Here is a 21,704-nt window from a genome sequence, read left to right on the forward strand (position 1 = left end):
CATCATAAAAAAAGGCCTGCATGTTCAGCATTACTTGAAAAAAAGAATCTATGAAAAATCATTATAGAATAAATATTAATATTTACATATTCAATATATAGGGATATACAGAAATGCCATGGGCTTTAAAGGCTAGAATAGGAGGTCTAGAGAGATCAGAGCTGATTTCTTGCATCTGCCCTTCTTGCAAATGTGTCTGTTTGTATGGTTGCATCATTCTATTAAAGGAACAGTTGTGCAAAATAAAAAATGTTTCTAATATAGTTAGTTAGCCAAAAATTTAATATATAAAGGCTGGAGTGAACAGATGTCTAATAAAACAGCCAGAATCCAACTTCCTGCTTTTCAGTTCTATAACTCTTGAGTTAGTCAGCGACTTGAAGGGGGGCCACATGGTACGTTTCTGTTCAGTGAGTTTGTAATTGATCCTCAGCATTCAGCTCAGATTAAAAAAGCAACAGATATGACCCATGTGGCCCCCCCTCAAGTCTCTGATTGGTTACTGCCTGGTAGCCAGGGTAACCAGTCAGTGTAAACCAAGAGAGCTGAAAAGCAGGAAGTAGTGATCTGACTGACATGTTATACATCAAATCACTCCAGCCTTTTTATATTAAATTTTTGGCTAACTAACTATATTAGAAACATTTTTTTATTTTGCACAGCCTATTTGTTTACCCAGTTTTTATTTTTACACTGAACAATTCCTTTAAGCATTACATTAAACAATGGTTTTGCTTCTCTTAGCTCTGTGCGATATGCATCCAATGCGAGCCCTGTTCCTTATTCCAAGAAATCCTCCACCTCGGCTAAAATCCAAGAAATGGTAAGCTGAACTTTTCCCCAGAATGGTGGCTATTCTAAGAAGGCATTGAGAAGTAAGGCATTATAAATGTGGTATTGAATGGGATCAAGGTTTGCCTTTTGCTTTCGTCTTGATTCCTCGTGATCTGCAGTTGTTCTCATTCCATTGTAGCCAAAGACTTTTGTATATTATTACGAGTTGTCCGTCAACAACTGAAGAACTACAGGTTTGACATAATCATGGCAACGTATAACTTTGCAACAAATTGGAGATAAATGGGGGTCATATATAATTAGGTAAATGCCACACGAGGTTTAAACTCGGCCTGTGAGAATCTAAACTCAGTGAAAATCCGCCATAATGGTGCCACAATGGTGCCGGCCAGGTAAGAGGCTAATTCTTGTCCTGCGTGTTTCAGCAGAACAACGTTCAGCTCCATATGGCATTGCCATTAATGTCTCTGCTGGTCTATTGTGAAGGATATATATATATATAATTTCAGTATTAATGGTTTAATTCGTAGAAGACTTTCCTAACATTTATGTTCTTCTACTAATAGCATTTCTCATCTCTGTTTACAATCTAGGTCAAAGAAGTTCTTTAACTTTATAGAAGGCTGCCTTGTGAAAAATTACACGCAGCGTCCCCCAACAGAACAACTCTTAAAGCATCCATTTATAAGAGATCAGCCAAATGAAAGGCAAGTCAGAATCCAGCTGAAAGATCACATAGACAGAACAAGGAAGAAGAGAGGAGAGAAAGGTTGGTGACCCTACTCTGTTTTAGAATTATATCATTTTTAATTGAACCATGATTGCCCAGATCAGGGCTAGGCCAAGTAATATTGGTGCCAATGGCAATACTAATTGGCACAACACCAGTCTGCCTGCTCTTAGCTTGCATTCCCCAACCTCCACCTCAGCTGCATGCCGTCTCAACCAGTTGATCCCAACACGCCCTTCTAGCTGACACTTGCTACCTCCCCGCTAGTTGCTCACTTTGGAGCTCTGAACTACACTGTAAACAATGTGGCAAAGACAGGTGCCTATTTTGCCCAAGATAAATCCTTCAGCCAGACTCATCTAGCATGTCATGGCCTGTATAAAACCTCCCTCTTTGTCATGACTGTTTTGTTAGGAGGAGTTTATCTCTGCACCAGTAATTTATTTATCTTGCAAGAGCAAACACGCAGTAGCTTCAATTTCCCATTTTATCCTAAGACTAATGCCGCTCCAAGCTGTTTCTCTAGCTGTGTATAAGTGCAGATGGAGAAAAAGCCAATCAACTCCCTGGTGTAAGTGCATTGGGGCAGAAATACAAAGCAATGCACTTATTAATTTCTGAATTGTTTGTTTGTGTGCACACAGGCCAATACTGTGCTTACCAGTGCACTTACACCTCTAAATTGGACTGGCGCGGATCAGATTTTACATAAAACACAAGGCAAAACATATGTGCAGCACAAGCCCTTTTTAAAACATTTTTAAACATGTACCAAGAATTCTTTGGATATACAGTATATGTACACTGCTACTCATGCCTACAGAGAAGTATAACTATTTACAAGGCAGTTAGCTTCTCCGGTCAAAATATTGTCTACTATGTGTTCATTACTTACTTTGTTGTCATATGGTGCTGAGGACTTGAGTGCTGCTGCCTTCTTGCTGAGAATAGCTCCTTTTTAGCTTGGCCAGCCCTCAAGACAATGTTTATAAGCTTTTTCCAGCATTTAAGAAGTTTGGGGAGCATAGTTGGTGATGGAACGTAAAACTATGCAGAGAGACTCCTGATTGGATATGTCTCATGCATAAAGGCTCACTTATATTTGCAATATTCACACATGATCAGCATGTTTTAATCCCCTACTCAGTGCTATCTCAGAGAATCCCACAGAATCATAAGCTTCCTAAAAATAACCAGTTACCAAACCAATCAGAGATTTTACAGTTTATAACTGGAGAAGCCTTATGGTTAAATATAGTTAAATACTAGCAGTTTCAGACTACTAAAAATCAGCGCTGACAACCCTATCTATTACAAAAAAATGTGCTCTGACCCCTTTCTGGCAAGATTTGCCTATTTCAGAAGTTGCAAGATTCAAGCATTGAATCTGTTGGGACCTCCACTGGAGTTATTGCAGCCAATAAAAAAGGTGCAGGCAAAAAGAGAAAACCAGGCACAGCATAGACATTTAAGCAAAACATTGAATTGTCAGGGTTCATTATATGGCCCCTGCCACTCATTCACATTCTGTTTTTAAAGCTTGGTTCTAATTAGAGCATTTGTGTTTTTTTCACGATGACTAAAAAAAACCTGTGTATGCATTTGTGTTTAGATGAAACGGAGTATGAATATAGTGGAAGTGAAGAGGAGGAAGAGGAAGTGCCTGAACAGGAAGGAGAACCAAGGTATTAAATGCACGTTGCTAAATACAATGACCTAATATCCTGCTTTAATATACTGTAATTTTTTGACTTGGTTTTTGTAGATGATGTAGACAGTTTTATGTCTGAAACTTTTTGTCCTTCATCTCTCCTGCTTGGAACCTAAGTAGTTTTCTGGTTGCTAGCATCTCGTACAGTAGCAGCATAGGATAATGTCAGAGGACATGAATAGAAATATAATTCATTAAAAGTTATACGGAAACCCATTATGCAGAAAGTTCCGAAATACGGAAATGCCATCCCCCATAGACTCCGTTTTATCCAAATATTCCAAATTTTTAAAAACAATTTCCTTTTTCTCTGTACTAATAAAACATAAGCTTGTACTTGATCCCAACTAAGATGTAATTAATCCTTATTGGAAGCAAAACCAGCCTATTGGGTTTATTAAAATGAATCCGTTAATAGTGCTGCTCCAGCAGAATTCTGCACTGAAATCCATTTCTCAAAAGAGCAGACAGATTTTTTTTATATTCAATTTTGAAATCTGACATGGGGCTAGACATATTGTCAATGGAAATGTATTGCAGTGCAGAATTCTGCTGGAGTAGCACTTGTAGCGCTATAGTAAACTGACTTGTGCTAGGGCAGTTTTAGCTACTTTCCTTTGTGGGCTGAGACCACAGATGAGCTCTCTTTCTCAGGGGTAAGCCCTCGCAACGCGGTGGAGGCAGGGTGTAGTGTAACTGGGTGTGATAGCACAATGATGGGCGCCAGTAGTTCTTCAACGTTTGAACCAAGAACTGTGTTTATTGAACAATAGCACATACTGTAGATCATCTAGCACATTGATCCACAATGGAGCATAGAACATAAACAGCAGCATAAAGGAAGCTTATACTCACAGCACGTATAGGCTGAATCCCCACAGGCTAGGGAATATACAGCAGAGAGTAAGTTGACAGCATGTGATGGGTAATTGCCCAGTTTTCAGGATATCTTCCAGTGGCAGACTAGGGGAACTCCTGACATCCCTATCTCAACACTTGATTCCTTACTCTGGGTCAGTAATACCCTGGGATCTTAATCTCTCTAATCTCCTCGGCGGAGCCTTGAGCTGCTCAACTAAATAACCTCTCTATCAATCACTCCTAGAGTGATCTATAAACGAGTATAGCTGTCTAATTACTAGGGCCAAGGCGCCTAGGGTCAACACTACCCATTCCCTTCCAGCCTGCTTGGTTGGGCTAACGCAATGGACCCAGAACACATGGTTCCTAAACCTTTTATACTCTGGCACAGTGCCATCTGGTGTACACTGTGTGAACTGCAGGGGTTACATAAGCACAAGGTCCCCATAAGGACCCACTGAGGTGTCCATATTACTAGGGATGTGCCTGTCTGTAAAGTGTAAGGGTGTCTAAGATTTTCACATCCCTACACACTATTAACTGATGCGTTTTTAAAAAAAAAACATGTTTTCCGATGACCGGATCCCTTTAAGGAATGAAGATCTAAACTATGGAAAGATCAGTTATCCACCAGGTCCCAAGCTTTCTGGATTACAGGTCCCATACCCGTAATAACAAATCAATATCATATCTTGTTGAGAAACTGTTTTTGGTTGCCGAGTTCAGTGATATTTTATCTTGCAATGTTGAAAGAAGTGTAATCATTTCAAAACTATAAAAATTGAACACCATTTAAAAACTTTGCCCAGACTGGAACAAAGTATAACGTAGTAAAAGTCAACTTGAAGGTGAATTACAAATTCTATGAATAAGCAAGAAAGCAGGTTAAGAGAAAGTGGCACGCTTGGAGCAGTAGTGCTGCTATTGTCGACTTAATCTCGTATGGGAAAACATGATTTTGGGTGCTTTGGCTTTAGTGTTTGGGAAACGATGTTTTTTTTACTTCAAGTTATTACTTCTCAAATAAAGGTACATACTTCTCTTGTGCTATATTTTTAACCAATCTGCCAATGAAAGTTTTTTGCACTACTTTCCCTGGGTAATGCCAATACCAGTTTCTGTATCCTGACAAAATGTTACAAATATTGTTGTTTCAGTTCCATTGTTAATGTGCCTGGGGAATCGACACTCCGACGTGATTTCCTGAGACTGCAGCAGGAGAACAAGGAGCGCTCTGAGGCCTTGCGAAGGCAACAGCTGCTGCAGGAGCAACAGCTCAGAGAACAGGAGGAATACAAACGACAGCTCCTGGCAGAGAGACAGAAGCGCATAGAACAGCAGAAAGAGCAAAGAAGGAGACTTGAAGAGGTATACATTCAGTTAACTCCCTTGCCACATATCCACAGTTCTGTGCACACACAACATTTTAACAGTGCTCTTTCTGAACCACTTATAATATATGGTTTGTACAGTACCCCAGCTTGTTGGGTTTTGTTGATGGAGGATTGGATACCCTTCGCAGTCCTCTGCTTTTGAGTAAAAATACTGTAGTGTTGAATAAATAGTGTGACTAAACACATACACAATTCTGTACAGCAGGTGCATCATTTTGTTTGTTTGTTTTGTCCAGGAAATTTTTAAGGTATATCCGAAAGCAAGTGAAAACATTCCTGAATGGAAGCTCAATAACAAATTTAAGAAGACTGAAATGTGTCGCTATAAATTTTCTTTATATATTTTGTAGTGCATATTGCATTTTATAATGACAAGTTGCATCTACTACAAATGTTTAAAACCATTTGCTGTGAGAATACATTTTCCAGACAACCTTAACTTGGCTTGCAAATAATTTATGAAAAACCATGATATCTTTTGCACTGGATCAGAATGTAGGTTATAGCTTTCCTTTATCAAACTATATTTTGCTGTACTGAGCTTATGTTTTTCTATGTCCGCTTAGTACATTATGCAAACCAGAAACATTTTTGAAAGTGCCCCCCTTTCATTACCTGCTGTAAATTAAATGTAGGAACAAAAGCTGAAAAGAGCACAACCAGAAAGGCCCTCCTGGTAGCTTGATTTGGCCAAGATAATCTTGCTTTGAAGTTTTTTGTGTTTGGTCCTGTTCTCATCATTCAACTGGTTAAATTCATTTTTCACTACAATAATATCTTGGATTAAGGAAGCAGAAATGCCTAGAGGGAATGTCTTTGTTGCTCATAGACAATAACTGAAGTATATTTGAAAAATGCCTTTATATTTTCGATGCGGACAATACAGAGGTTAGTTAGTTTAGTAAGAATGTCACATAATGGCAGAGGATAGTATATTGTTATAGCCAAAACCACAGTTCTGCTGAGGCAGTTGTTCTGTGAGAGTTCTGACTGCTGCCATATTGAGTAGTGCCAATATGTATCATAGGCAGCATGTTTTCCATTCTACTATATAGGAAGTCCCCCCCCCCCATGTCCAAAAATTTCTGCAGCAGCAACTTCACAACTGTAACATGAAAAAAATACTTTTTGCTGTTTCTCATCCATTGAACATCTGGAGTTTTTCCTAGCCCCTGACAAGACAGACCAGCAGAGTGTGCTCCTACTACATGTTCATAGCAATGTAAAAATTGTATAACATCAAACAAACAAAAAAATAAATAAAAAAAAACTATTTCATATTAAGATTTGTGGGTAGGAGTGTATCCTTTAATGCACTGCTGACATAATATGCGGTTCCCGTTCTACTACCACCTTCATTTAATGTATGGAAATATGTTTCGCTAACTCTTGTTTGCCGTCATCCCTATAACTCCATAAAGGCTGTTAAAATAGGCAACTGTACTTCAATCAATTCCCACAAACAAGCATATTTTATTGATATTAATCCATAGTTTAGTTCAATACAGGAAGAATCTGAAACATACTTAACTTTTCACCCTTTACTGTGTGCTGTAAACTAGAAGGAAGGTAAACACTTTAAAAATAATCCACATTTTCCTTACATTCCATTTGCAAACACAGGCTTATAAAGTAAGGTACTGAACTGTAAGGCCAGGGTGATGAGTGGAAAGCAGCAGAAATAGTGAACACTTTAAATACTGCTTCTTAATGGTTTTATTTGGCACACAGACAATGGCACATTTTAAACCTGACCTGAAAGAGTAGAATGACAGCTGTGTTTATTATGCAGCTGGTGGAACTGTACTTTTTTGTTTCCTTTAAGGTTTATTTTCTTCCAGTTTTCTTAAGTTGTAAATTGTTTATATTTATTTGAACCCTGTTTTCTTTTACTTCCCTTTCTTAGCAACCCCCAGCATACATTACTCTTTTTTTTTTTTTTTATGGTTTCTTCAGAAACAAATTTCAAGTTTTATTGCCAGCCTCACGTTTCACCTTTTTAGACTTAACCTTAGAGCACTGAGGTTGTATGCAATACTTCAGTGTTATTTCAACATCATTCAATGGCAATTAGTTGGTGACTGACCTGACTTAGATATGTGATGAATCAGGATACCTTATGGATGCTATGTAGGTATAATCGTTTCTGAAACTTTACTGTTTAACAGCACTGCCAAACAATTTCAAATATTCATATAATATAAACTTGCTTGAATCATTCTTGACTCATACTTAAAGGGGTGGATTCGAAGCAACTTTTCAATTGGTCTTCAGTTTTCTTTTTATAGCTTTAAAATTATTTGCTACCTTTTTCTGACACTCTCCAGCATTCAAATAAGGGTCGCTGACCCCTTTTAAAAACAAATGCTTTGTGAGGCTATGTACTGTTTTTGCCATTTTTTAATACTCGTTATTATTATTATTATTATTAACATGTATTTTTAGAGTATATTTCTATTCAGGCCCTCCCCTATTCCTATATTATTCAAATCATTCTGGCCCCTAGCATCCAGATTGGTGAAATTGTGAACTGGAGAGTTGTTGAATAAAAAAATAACTCAAAACCCACAAATCATAAACAATGAAATTCAATTGCAAATTGTCTCAAGATATCAGTCTACATCATACTAAATGTTGAATTAAATGTGAATAACCCCTTTAAGCAAAGATTTAATCAGACTGGTGCACTAGCCTGGGGCATCCGGAAGTGATTACAATCACTGGGGGTGCCTAAAGTTTGGCACCCTCTAATGATTAACCTTTTTCTTCTTTATTAACATTGCCATACAAGTGTTTAGAGCCTTGGAAATCCTCTCATTTTATTGACTATCAAATCATATGATGGGAATTTTTATGGTAGCAAATACTCTTTAATAAAAAATGCTGTCCTGTCACTGCTGTCCTTGAAATTTACAACCTTACTAATGATCTCTTTTAACTGTGGATCTTTTATGCAGACTATAGGAAGTTTTTTTTAAAGATTCATTAGGAGAGGTACATACTAGAAGTATAAAGGCATAAGAAAAGATAGGCACTACATCAAATTTTACTCATATAATGGAAACTAGACATACAAAAATAGAATTTATTTTAACTTTAAACTGTAAAATTAGCCTCCATCATCATACGTTCTCATCCAAATTCCTAAATGAGCGACAAGGCTGTTTTTCTTTGAAAGCAACAAAGAAGAGAACGTGAGGCCCGTCGGCAGCAGGAACGAGAACAAAGAAGGCGAGAGCAAGAGGAAAAGAAGAGAATGGAGGAGATGGAAAGAAGACGTAAGGAAGAGGAAGAAAGGAGAAGAGCAGAGGAAGAGAAAAGAAGAGTGGAAAGAGAGCAGGTTTGTAACACACTTTAAAGTATGTTTGATTTATTTGTAAGTGGCTTCATCCAAAAATATAACTTGTTAATCTGCCATAAAAAAATCTGTAATATACCCCACACCCAGATCTAGTAGTGATAATCTGATGCTTGGTGGTTTTCCAAAAGAGCAATGGATCATGCTGCTTAAGAATTTAACTTTACTTGTTAGCAAGATATCACTGTGTGCCTCTTGTTATAGCCAAACTGATTTCAGGATTCTGCCATTTGCATACAGTTAAATCGGCTATAGTTTATTACTTTGTGCTTCAGGGTCACCCTACATTGCAGCTCAATATAAACATATAATATTTATAATTTTATAATTGCAGTTATTAGGTAGCCATGCATGGGTAGATTTAAGATGCCTTTTCAGTCCCTCAGACCGAGTCGGCAGCTGATCTGTCGGTATGGGGCCCTCCAAAGGGCTTACCCAACCAATATCTGGCTAAAAATTGGGCAGATGTTTATCAGGCAGGTATAAACTACAAACTGACCACCTGTATCCTCATTGTTGTGATGTTCTTGTCTGGGCTAAGGGACAGAGGGTTGTATCATCCTGATGAAATATCATCAGGCTAATCCAATATCTGCTTGTTTAATGTCCTTGCCAAATAGCAGATCTTTCAGTGTATGGCCTGCTTTAGAACAAGCTTATGACTAGGTCATTTTACTGTACCAGCCTTAAACACATGCTGCTTATACTATTATTCTGTGTTTGGCACAAGTATTATGATCCTGCCCTTTTATTAGTCTATTCTATACTGCATTTTCAATAACCTAAATCCACATAAAGCAAAGATCAAATAGGCGCATAAGTACTTATGGTTAAGCACCCCTACTGTTAGCTGTTTTAGACCAAGTATAAGCTCATTGTGTGCATTATCTATTCCTGATTAAGTTGATGAGTAACCAAAGTAGAATAGTTGAGGAAAATGTATTTAACAAAAATATTTAAATTTGTAACACAGTTTATTAGGGTTATTAACAGAGGTGTGAAAGCCAGCCAAAAGGCTGCTCAAAACACAAGCGACCCACCATGCTAGAAATTCCATCTGAAAAAATAGCCTTTATATATACAGGCTCAAAATGTCCAAAGGTAAATATTGATAGGCCTTCAAAACAGCTGTTGTTCTTTGGATGGAGCTTTTTCTTAAAACTTTTTTCTGGAGTACAAGGGCAGTATTGTTAATAGTAAACATACATAGGGATTTTCTAAACTCTAGGGGGGTTATTTATCAAAGTCCGATATTATCTCAATATTTTCTGAAAAAAATTCTGACCAAATCCACAAAGGTTTTTTGGGCTTATTTATCAGTACACTTTCCCGAAGATGTTGTTTGTGGGAAAACATCCGAAAAAAATCAGATTTTCACAATTTTTTCAGATTTTTCACCCAAATTTTGCTCAAAAACTTCGGGGTATTGCCAAAAACCCAGCGCACATCAAAAAGTCATTGGGAATTCTCCCATTGACTTATATGCAACCTCGACAGGTCTGAGATGCCGGATTTTCAGATTCTGACTTTTCCCATCCTCGGGTTTTAATAAATTCCGAAAAAATCGTGATTTTTTTTTAAAAGTCCGATTTTATAAAAATAAAAAATCACATTTTTGTTCACATTCGTAGTTTAGTAAATAACCCCCTAGCTGTGTGTTTGTGTGTGTGGTTACCCAATAGTGTAAATTTGTTGGAGCAGAATTTTTCTTTTCAGGCAGTGTGTGCTTTGCTCAAATTAAATAATGGCATCAGATTTGGGGAAGAAAAATAACTGTAGGAAATTTTATGTGACAGGAGTATATCCGAAGACAGCTGGAGGAGGAGCAGCGCCACTTAGAAATCCTTCAGCAGCAGCTGCTTCAGGAGCAGGCCATGTTACTGGTAAAGCTCTTTGACAGTCATTGGTGCTGTAACTAACGAGTCAAAACGAAAAGTCAACCTTGTTCAATGCAGCTGCACAAGCTGTGTAAACAATGGTAGGCAGTTTATGAGGTGCTTTGTCACGTAATGTAGATTGACAAGCACAGACATTCAAATTTTCTGGGTACACTTGTGTACCAGGAATTCTCCCTGTGATGTCTAATTTGAATTTTAACCCAAATGTAGAATAATATACACACACACTCTCCCCACCGATATGTTGGTGTGCTTAATTAATTAGTGGCATTTAAATTAAACTATGCCACAAGCTGTAAATGCTGTATTGCAAATACAGGTTATGTAGAGAACGACAAGCTGTATTAAAGAGCCATTCCCATTGCCACATTGTATAATATGATTTATGTTCGATGTAAATGCATCTTTGGATTATGCACAACCTGATTAAAACCTAGCTTTATAGTAAACAAACCACATAGCTATGTTTTTCGTTCTTTAAAAGCAACATATGCAGTCCATGGATTATCTTTGTGTGGTATGCTAAGGGAAGTATTCTACAATACAGTGATTCCCATAGGTTTAAGGTTACAAAGACGCTCTCCTCCCCCTCTGTTGTTGTCTAGATGACATCTGTTGCATAGCATAAAAAAAATCTACATTTTGACCAGATTTTAATTATTTCCTACTGAGTAAACCACCATGATTATTGGCCAATTTTGGATATTGCCATCTATAGAGCTTGTACAGCCACCTGAAAGGCTATCATGGCCAGGTGCAAGTCATCCTTTTGCTTGCTGATTACTAAATACAGCAAACCAAGTAAAGTTCTTTTCCCTTCACCAAAACATTTAGTGCTTTTTAATGTTATGATATTGTATAAATAAAGGGTAGTAAATGCAATAAACTGCAACATTGATCAATTTAGCTGAGAAGTGGCCTTGAAACAGTCTGCTAACCATTTGTCTTACTGGTAAGTTTGTAACATGATATCTAGTGCAAGTCAAAGATGTCTATCCTGAAGCCCCCCAGTTGTTGTTGAATCAAAACTCTCACCATCCATTGGCGAACTTTGGCTGTCATCTACTAGAATATCCAGGCCAGATGTTTCCGCTAAGAAGGTTTAAGATTGTATGCCGTCCCCTTGTATAACTTGCTCAGTACTTCATGATCATTATAAATGTGTTATTTATTGAATGAAGATTTCACTATGAATGATTAGACCGTATATGATCATATGCAGGAGTAGAACCTATTATTAAAAAAAAAAATGAAACTGTGCACTGTGCAGAATTTCTAAACAACCATAACAAATAATCATATCTACTAAAGTTTCACTAAGGAAAAAAATGTTTTGCAAATTATTCTCTTGCCCAGTAGAATAGTTTTAGCAATTGAAACCTCTGGAACAGTGGCCTTCAACTAATGGCTCCCCAGTTGTTGTTGAGCTAAAACTCTCGGTATGAGAAAGAAAGGCAGCAGAGGTAGGGGAGGTATGAAGTTGTACATTATGATACTGAGAAGTATATAGTAACCCTTATCTACCAGGTTAGGTTTTCAACCTCTTTCTATATTGTTTGTTATTTAAAAACTTTTTGTGAATTTTCTTGTAATTCTTAGGAGTATAGATGGCGTGAGATGGAAGAGCACCGTCAAGCAGAAAGACTTCAGCGTCAGCTTCAGCAAGAACAGGCCTATCTTATGTCACTACAGCATGACCATAGACCGCAGCAGCCACCACAGCAGCCCCAGCCCCAGCAGCCTGCACTGTCCCAGCAAGAAAGAAGCAAACAAAGTTATCATATCCAAGAACCGAAGCCTCATCATGAACAAGCAGAAAGAATAAGAGAGGTGAAGGTTTACTACTGTATTGTATAGTATAGTCTTTCCTACAGTCCAGGACTTGCACTGCTGTTCTGTTCTCTATTCTAATGTTTAGATGACCTGTTAATGTATTTACTTAAAGGGATTTTGTCACTAAAATATATATTTGCTATGGCGCAAAACAGCATGGTGTTTTAAATATTCAGGTAATTTTTTACATATTCTGAAACGTGGCATTATTAAATGATAGATTAGCGTGATAAACTTCCTTCTATGTGAAGGGTTAACATGCCTACGTGCCGACCCTTGTAGGCCTCTGTACTTGTTTTCCTGTACGACCCTGTACTGTCTCTTCTTAGACAACCTTGTAGTAGGCAAAATGGATGCTTTCAGCACTGTTTGCCCAGGGGCAGCAACCTATAGCAACCAATCAGAATTTACATCTGTTTTAAAGCAAGCATCTTATTGGTTGCTATGGTTTACTGTTCCTGGGCAAATTTAGTGCCTTATATTACATATGGGGGTATTTCTTGTTATAAGAAGTGTGTGGGTGAATTTTGCATCTGCTCAGTTGCATTTTTTGTTGGTTTGCATGTGGTACAGGCAGAAGAGCGCCTTCGGAAAGCAAACCAAGGCTCCCCTGAAGCCCAGGCTAAGCAACCAGGTAGAGTGTTAGAGCCATCAGTGCCTTCAAGATCTGAATCATTTTCCAATGGAAATTCTGAGCCTGCTCAGCCAGCCATGCACAGACCAGTGGAACCACAGGTATCTTGGAATTTGGTTTTGAAACGCTTTTCAAAGTATATATTTGTTTGCCTAAAAGGCCAAGTTCAAGAATGACAAGTGGGAGAACGTTTTATTTTATTTTATAGAAACGTAGATTTAGAGTAAATCTGCATTCTTACAATAAATATACTCTTTGCATAAAGGTAAATATAGGCCAATTAGGTAATTTTTAATATCAAGGCATTGCTTAAAAGCTTTCCCTTTCTTCATGTACACAGTCTGTTTTAACTTTATCAATATTATGCATTATCATTTATTTTAGAATTTGTTTTCACATAGGAGTAATGGGTATTTGTTATAGTTTCCCACAGAATACATGTAAATTACTATGAACAATAAGAGGTGGTTTTAGTCATTATAAAGGATTATTTACAGCTAGTCAAAATCTTTGAGGGCACTGGTGCTCATTTAAATGCATGCAACTATATACTATATAACACATTAACAGCAGTTCACTACATTGCCAAAATATGTTTCATTCCAAAAGTCCATTCTTTGCTGTCTTTTGTCGGTCATTTTTTTTTTTTGTCATTAACTGAGCTTTTAATGATAGAACCTAATATTCAGAGCTTCAGTTTAAATGTGTTATGTCTTGTTTTCTTGTAAGGTACAGTGGTCTCATCTGGCATCCCTCAAGAACAATGTATCCCCTGTCTCGCGATCCCATTCCTTCAGTGACCCTTCTCCCAAATTTGCACCTCACCTTCTACGATCTCAGGATTCCCACCAAACTTCACGCAGTGAAGTGCAAAGTCAGAGTTCTGACCCTAAGTCTGAAACCTCTGAGCCAGCCCAAAGGGTTTGGACTCGATCAGACAGTGAGGAGGTGCCTCCAAGGGTAAGGATTAGAAAGAAGAACAGTAGTTTCCTGTTAAGAGATGATATTAACTAGGCACCAGGTGTTTTTTAAAGGAACAGTAACACCAAAAACTGAAAGTGTATCAAAGTGATTCAGATATAATTTACTGTTGCCCTGCACTGGTAAAATCGGTTTCTTTGCTTCAGAAATACTACTTTAGTTTATATAAACAAGCTGTTGTGTAGCCATGGGGGCAGCCATTCAAGCTGAAAAAAGGACAAAAGACACAGGTTACACAGCAGACCCATGCCTCTTCTTTTTTTTTTTTTCCAGCTTGAATAGCTGCCCCCCATGGCTACGCATTAGCTTGTTTTTATAAACTATAGTAGTCTTTCTGAAGCAAACACACCAGTTTTACCAGTGCAGAGCACCAGTATATTATATGTTAATTACTTTCAAATACTTTCATGTTGGTGTTACTGTTTCTTTAAAATATATTGTAATAAAACTGTTTTACTGCTAAAACAAGGATGTTTATGGATTTTTAGGGGATGTTTAATTCAGTAATTAATGTTATTCAGCGATCAGTTGTGACTGATCACTCTTTGTCAGATGCCTTCTGTAGATGACAATAAAACCGCACCGCCAGCCCTGGTTGAATTAGAGACCAGACACTGATCTTTGCAATGCAATGAGCTCTCAATGAAGCACTTCTAAAGCTGGCCATACACAGAGAGATCCGCTCGTTTGGCGATGCCGATCCGACTGGATTTTTAGTCTTTTTAGATCGGAGAAGCCCGTCAGAGGGCTACATACATGGGCCAATAACCTGCCGACTCGGTCTGTCTGCAGCTTTTATCGGCCTGTGTATGGGGGCCTTTAGGTATAACAGGCCCCCTTTTTCTGAAAAGTATGTTTTTCATCATTGTCTTACAGGAGTATGGTGATGTTATGCCTTTAGCTGCTTTGCGTGTGTTTATAAGGATAATCAGTTATACAGTTTGTGAGTTTTGTGGCGTACAACAGAGTATTTAACAAGAAAACCACGGTCTATATCAAGGGGTCCCCCAGCTTTTCTACCCGTGAGCCACATTCAGTTGAGGAAAGAGTTGGGAAGCAACACAAGCATGAAAAAAGTTCCTCGGGGGGCCAAATAAGGGCAGCCCCTGTATAGACTGACAGACTACAGGTGGGTCTGTTTATCAGTACACATGGTTTTCAAGCCACTAAGTCAGAAATCCAAAAATGATCATCTGCTTTGAGGCCACTAGGATCGACGTCAAAGCTGTCAAAGGGCAAGTCAACACCAAAATAAAAATTTGCCTAATAAAAGAAAACATTATTCTAAGCTTCTTTGCAATATACATTTATTACACTTTTTATAGTTTTAAAGTTATTTGTATATGTATTGCTATTGAAAGTAGTGTTTCTGTCCCTTTTTATTCTCTGCCCTGGTGGCCAAGACATTGTTGATACAATGTAAGACAAGGCAGCTGATTAACCAAGTCTTTGGAAACAAGTCTTTTGCAACTTTGTTTAAAAAGTGACAAGCAGACATTAAGCAAATGCTGCTTTGAATAGCAATCATTTTTACAAATAACTTTAAAAGCCGTGAACATTTTTAATTATTGTATACTGGAAAGTTGCTTAGAATATTGTTTTCTTTTATTAGGCAGGTTTTTATTTTGGGGTTGACTTGCCCATTAATAACAGTTGCAAATTTGCTTACTTGTTTTTGACATGTTACTGGTAGTTCACAAAGAATCCTGAATCAGGATACTGATAATTAAACATCATATTTGCTGCTGTAAAATTCTGTTTCGTTCGTATCCAAAAGTTTTGAAAGCCATTCACTAAACTGATTAATATTGGATGTGCGTATGGAGCTATCCTTTGGAATTCAGGAGTAAGATAATAGATATTGATATTCAGTACAATCTAATTTAATAACCTTTTGATGGCTTATAGCCCATTCACAAGCAAAAATATAGTTCACTTGTAATTAATGTTCACTCACTTGTATTACCCAATTTCAGGCTGTGTAGAGGTATATAAACCAGAATAGGGATACTAAAAACAAGAAAAAGCCGTAAAACCCCACAGTACCTTACTAAAATTAATTGAGATCTAATTATATAAGTGCTTAGTGCTATTATAAACATATGCTTAGTTCTCAATCAATTTAGCACCAACATACAATTAATGGTATTTCAATCGATTGTGTTATATATAAATAATTAAAAAGATTAAGGTGCTCAAGTGCTACAAATCAGGTGATGTGACCCGCAATAAATTCTATCTACACACAATTGATGAATAATCTAAAAGTTCATGGTTCTTATATGAATTAAATAAGGTGCTAGTGCTGTAGTTATAATTTTAAAGTGAGTTCATGGTATCAAACAATTAAAAAATAAAGCATCAGCAATTCATGAATAAAATTTAGAAATTAGAAAATAGTAGAGAGGTGGAGTTGTCCTGAAGACACTAGCTGCGTTGTTCTAAGCCCTGGGACACCACACGTGGGAGAAAGGCAGAACACTGAGGACTGTGGTCTCGTTACTACGTTTAACTGTCTTGTAAGGAGAGCTAACTTTGCTATAAAACCAACAAATCCTCAGTGCCTTAGAGATTAAAGAGAATAAGAGGAATGAATGCTGCGCTAGTAGCGCTACAATTCCATTAAATTTCTCTAGATCCAAGATTCAATTAAAGTTTAAAAAGGTAACATTTCAATAATAAGCTTTTTTTTTTTAAAAAAAAGGGTGCTCGCCGACACACGTTTCGCTTACGCTTTATCAAGGCTAAAAGGCTTATAGCCCATCGCCTGAAGTAAAGCATATATTACCACAATATGTTACACGTTTCCATTCCATATCATTATCACAGAGCAAATTTGTTCTTTTACTTCTTTTATAGTGTCTTACCTCATCACTGATGTGATTCATATCTGTGCTTCCTTGCTGCCGTTTGTCAGTTTACTTAATTATCCAGCTTTGCTTTAACATGCCATCTAACTTAAGTATGTTTCATGATCTTAGGGCAACTGTGATGAAAACTGCCAGTGGAAAGGGCATTGCACTAAATGTGACGTTAGGTTTATGTGGGCATTAAAAGGATACTGTCATGGGAAAACATGTTTTTTTCAAAACGCATCAGTTAATAGTGCTGCTCCAGCAGAATTCTGCCCAGAAATCCATTTTTCAAGAGAGCAAACAGATTTTTCTATTTTCAAAAATTGTATATAAAAAAAAAATCTGTTTGCTCTTTTGAGAACTGGATTTCAGTGCAGAATTCTGCTGGAGCAGCACTATTAACTGATGCGTTTTGAAAAAAACATGTTTTCCCATGACAGTATCCCTTAAAGTAACAACTACAGCATTAGCACAGCAACCCCGCAAATAGCGTAGAGTAACATTCTTAACAAAGAACATGTGGAAACACATTGCATGACCTCAGTATAGAAATCCTTATGGAAATTATTTGATTTGTAATAACCGTTTTCCATTCTGAGGCCATTTGTCTTCTCTGATCCAACAAAAGGTGCCGGTGAGGACAACATCAAGATCCCCAGTATTGTCACGGAGAGATTCACCACTGCAGGGCAGTGGGCAGCAAAATACCCAGACTGGTCAGAGAAATTCCACAAGGTTTGTGAGAACATTTCATAACCTGATTGTAGTTTGTATGTAGTTTAGAGTGCAATAGAACAATCCTCTAAAATGCTAGAAGGAACCGTTGCAATCTTACTGTTAGGTGTTACAAAGGAAAAACTTAAGGACACCATTTTATGATTAAATCAGTCTTTGAGTTTTGCTGAATGCATTCAAGGGGGTGTGTAGGTATCGGTATAGAAATAAAATCTGTTTGAAATATGTCACATTTTGGATTTGTTTTATACATATCTCCCATATTGTAAATACAATGGCATATACACTAGATGTGAATTGCACTGATTTCAGACTTGGTTTGATGTGTTTCTGTTTATGCATCTGTTTACAATTCAATACATTTTCTCATTTGTTATGTTGCCTTTTGGCATCAACATAGACAGCATATTTATTCAGCATAAGGACATTCTGATGCCATAATTACTGTTCCAATTTGTCTACCAGTAAATGTAGCCAAATCGGCCAGTAGTCTTGGCAGCTCCACTTCCTTAGAAAGGCAGACCTGCATGTATATATATTTGCTTATGTACTTATATGTGTGTTTATATATAGATATATTACATGAACTACAAAGGTGTTTAAAATTCACTTGAGTGGTATATGAACTTCAATAAACATGAACTATGCAGTTTTTTCTGCCAAGCATAAAACTGCATATCCTTAATTTTAAGTTTTTTTTCTTTAACTTTTCTTTGGCTAATCTGTGTGATTTTTGGTTTTTATCTCCGGGTGATTAATAATCATCCTCTATCTTTGCTAGCTAACATTTCTTTTTAACTAAAGCCTTTTCTTTGTTTTCTCATCAAAAGCAATATTGAGCCTAGGCTGCTTTGGGAAAGGGTAGAGAAGCTTGTGCCCCGACCTGGTAGTGGCAGCTCTTCAGGATCAAGTAACTCTGGATCCCAAGCAGGGTCCCACCCAGGATCTCAGAGTGGATCTGGAGAGCGCTTCCGTATGAGATGTAAGAAACTTTTTTTTTTTTTTTTTAAATAAATGGTCATAAGTATTTTAGCCTTTGTAATAATATTACTGCATATTACAAGATAAATTGTCATCTTTACTAATGAATTAAAGGGCAAGTACACCTGTCTTCATTCATTCAGTTTAGTGCATTCTAAGACATATTTCTTAGTTTATACCTTGAGATCAGACCTGATACCCGTGGACAGGTCTGATCTAATGATGTGGTGAGCTCCTTTCATACTATATTGTGCATACCTTGAGCATGTGGGAGATGTCAAGCACAGGAGAAATACATCGGTAGCAAGACACATTAATGAAATACACAATGGCAATACTGAGATGTTAAGATTCACAGCAGTTGATCACATTAAACCTACAATGCGGGTCGGCGATATTGACAGGAAATTACTACAGCGCGAAGCTCAATGGATTTATTGGTTAAACACCAGAGTACCGCATGGCCTTAATGAGGGCTTCACCTTCTCTCCATTTTTATAACTGTAATTTTTCGTCATACAAATAACACACTAAGAATTAAATGAGGAAGCTATTTATATGTAATGTTTTTATAAAACAGTGTAGTTGTTGTTCTCTTTAACAACATGTAGCGATCTCTAGCTCGCCATTACCCAGAGCATCAGTGTTTCAAAATATGGGGCGTTTTGCTCTTTCCTGTAGAGAATCAGACTATACTTTGAACTGGTTACTAACGCTATACACCATAGCAACGAGGGTTATATGGGGTGTGTATGCGCAGGATACGTGAGCATGAATAATACTAGGCGCACATTATACTGATCATCAAGGATAATGGGAATAGTTCAGGCGTAGTGGACGAACGAGGCGTCCACACATACCAACAATTTGACAAACTTGAATTGAAGGCATGCGCACCATCCACTGATTATTTTTCAGAACAGCGCATGCTCAAAAGATAGAGTGAAGCACCTGAAGGACCATACTATTTGCGCAACCGGAACTGACAACACGTATGAGGAGCCAAGTGTGGGCAGCGCATGCGCAATGGACATATTGAGGAGCCAAGTGTGGGCAGCGCATGCGCAATGGACATATTGAAGCGCCTGAGAGTACTCTCGGCAGGCGCAACCGGAAGTGACGTCATTCGGGAGCGCCTTGTCAGACGGACGGCTAGAATCGGCTATTTAAACTGCATTTTGACACACACCCGGCACTTATGCCCCTGAGGAAGCCGCGCAAACGGCGAAACGCGTCGGGCTTGTGGCATAGGTGGACGGTGGGCGACTAGCTCCCACTTGCTCCCCACGTAGCTAGGTAGGAAAAATTGGCCTGGGGAACTTTTGGAAGGGAGGGTTCTGGGATTGCGACTGGCATCCATTACTCTAACTGCTTGCAAGTAGCACGCTGTCAATTAAGACAGTTGTAATTGTGCTATACACCGTTCTACCTATAGCCTGGTTTTTAAATGGTTTTAGGGACACTTTTCCCGGACTTCCTTACTGTCACAATGGAGTCTTGTTGTTATGACTTAGTTTGTTGGTGGTGTGTATTATGGTTTTAATATATTTATTAAAAGTTATGTTTTAGCCAGTAACTATTGTTAAGAGTATCTGAACTGGTTAGCTTTCAGTCGACAGGGCTTTTAAGGCTTTGTGTCTGGCCCAGCCGACTGTACTTTAATTGGGATTGATATTATACGTTCTTCAATGAACTCTAACCTGCAGACAAACCTTACTTTGAACTAATTGACTCTCGCAGCAGGGTAGTATATATTTCTTAGTTTACAAGGCAGTTAGAAGAGGAGTGGATTAGCATTTTTTATGCTTGTGAAGAAAATTCTGGGTGCAGTTAGCTATATTTTTTCTGGGCAGGTGTAAGTCAGAAACAGAGAAATGGGGCAAATCACATATTGAAACTTGTTGCTAGAATGCACAGGCTGGTGACTTGAGGGTGAATTGATTAAAATTAAAGGCTATTGTAACATCTAAAACAAATAATTTAAGCATATAACTAACAGACAAATTATTGTATTTGCTGAGGTTTTATTAAAATGGAGAAAGTAATTGTGAAGGTTTAAAGAACCCTGACATTTCTTTTAGAAGAGCCTTTTTAGATCACTAGCAAAGGTGGGGAACTGATTTCTAATTTCAACTGACTGAAACACAGACTAGACTTGTCTAAACATGTTTCTTATGGGGGGTCACTGACTCCATTTAAACATAAATGCTCTGTAAAGCTACAAATGTATTTTTATTGCTAATTTTTATTGCTATTTACCTCCTATTCATATTCCATTATCTGATTCATATCAATGCATGGTTGCTATGGTAATTTGGACCCTATCAACCAGATTGCCGACATTGCAAACTGGAGAGCTGCTGAATAAAAGGCTCAAAAACCACAAGTAATAAAAAATGAAAATCAATCGTAAATTGTCTCAGAATATTACTCTTTGCATCATACTAAAAATTACCAAAAAGGTGAACAAACCATTTATATGGAAAATGCAGCAGTGCCTGAGTATTGAGAGAATGTTCAAAGTCGCACATTCAAACAAGTATACTCCGTCATTACAGAAGAGCTGCAGAGGAAAACTGTAGTGACATGTATGATACACTGTCACACATAATCCAGAAAAACACAGTAACAGTAATGCATTCTTCTGAATATAAATACAAATAACAGTCAAATACTTAAAAAAAAGAATAAGGTTCACAGGCCCCGTCCCTCATTAAAACAATATAATCTGTTTCTTTTTTAGCATCTTCAAAATCTGAGGGCTCACCATCCCAACGACATGAAAATACAGCCAAAAAGTCTGATGAGAAGAAAGAAGGAGTTAGACAGGCAAAAGCTCCTGTAAGTGTAAGAAACATGCTGTCATTACTGGGTCATTTGTGTATTTTGATTTTCCATCTGTTTTGCATACTGAGGTGTGTTTTTCTGCATTGCTTCT

The 21,704-nt window shown here is 37.6% G+C and overlaps 1 protein-coding gene across 11 annotated transcripts in view; it reads left to right on the top strand.

Moving 5' to 3' along the window:
* Positions 1–21,704, top strand: part of LOC108709705 (mitogen-activated protein kinase kinase kinase kinase 4) — a 101,183-nt gene that overhangs the window by 64,024 nt on the left and 15,455 nt on the right. For 4 of the 11 annotated variants that reach the window (XM_018249770.2, XM_018249772.2, XM_018249774.2 and 1 more), the window contains exons 9-20: positions 745–823; positions 1,389–1,564; positions 3,138–3,210; positions 5,255–5,465; positions 8,670–8,831; positions 10,646–10,732; positions 12,347–12,577; positions 13,154–13,315; positions 13,944–14,174; positions 17,679–17,785; positions 18,616–18,767; positions 21,510–21,607. In XM_018249770.2, coding sequence (XP_018105259.1) covers positions 745–823; positions 1,389–1,564; positions 3,138–3,210; positions 5,255–5,465; positions 8,670–8,831; positions 10,646–10,732; positions 12,347–12,577; positions 13,154–13,315; positions 13,944–14,174; positions 17,679–17,785; positions 18,616–18,767; positions 21,510–21,607 — 1,769 coding nt within the window. The remainder of the gene's footprint in view (positions 1–744; positions 824–1,388; positions 1,565–3,137; positions 3,211–5,254; positions 5,466–8,669; positions 8,832–10,645; positions 10,733–12,346; positions 12,578–13,153; positions 13,316–13,943; positions 14,175–17,678; positions 17,786–18,615; positions 18,768–21,509; positions 21,608–21,704) is intronic. The other 7 variants (XM_041584204.1, XM_041584201.1, XM_041584202.1 and 4 more) reach the window with 3 other exon arrangements.

This window comes from Xenopus laevis, chromosome 2S (assembly GCF_017654675.1).
Source record: "Xenopus laevis strain J_2021 chromosome 2S, Xenopus_laevis_v10.1, whole genome shotgun sequence".
NCBI lineage: Eukaryota > Metazoa > Chordata > Amphibia > Anura > Pipidae > Xenopus > Xenopus laevis.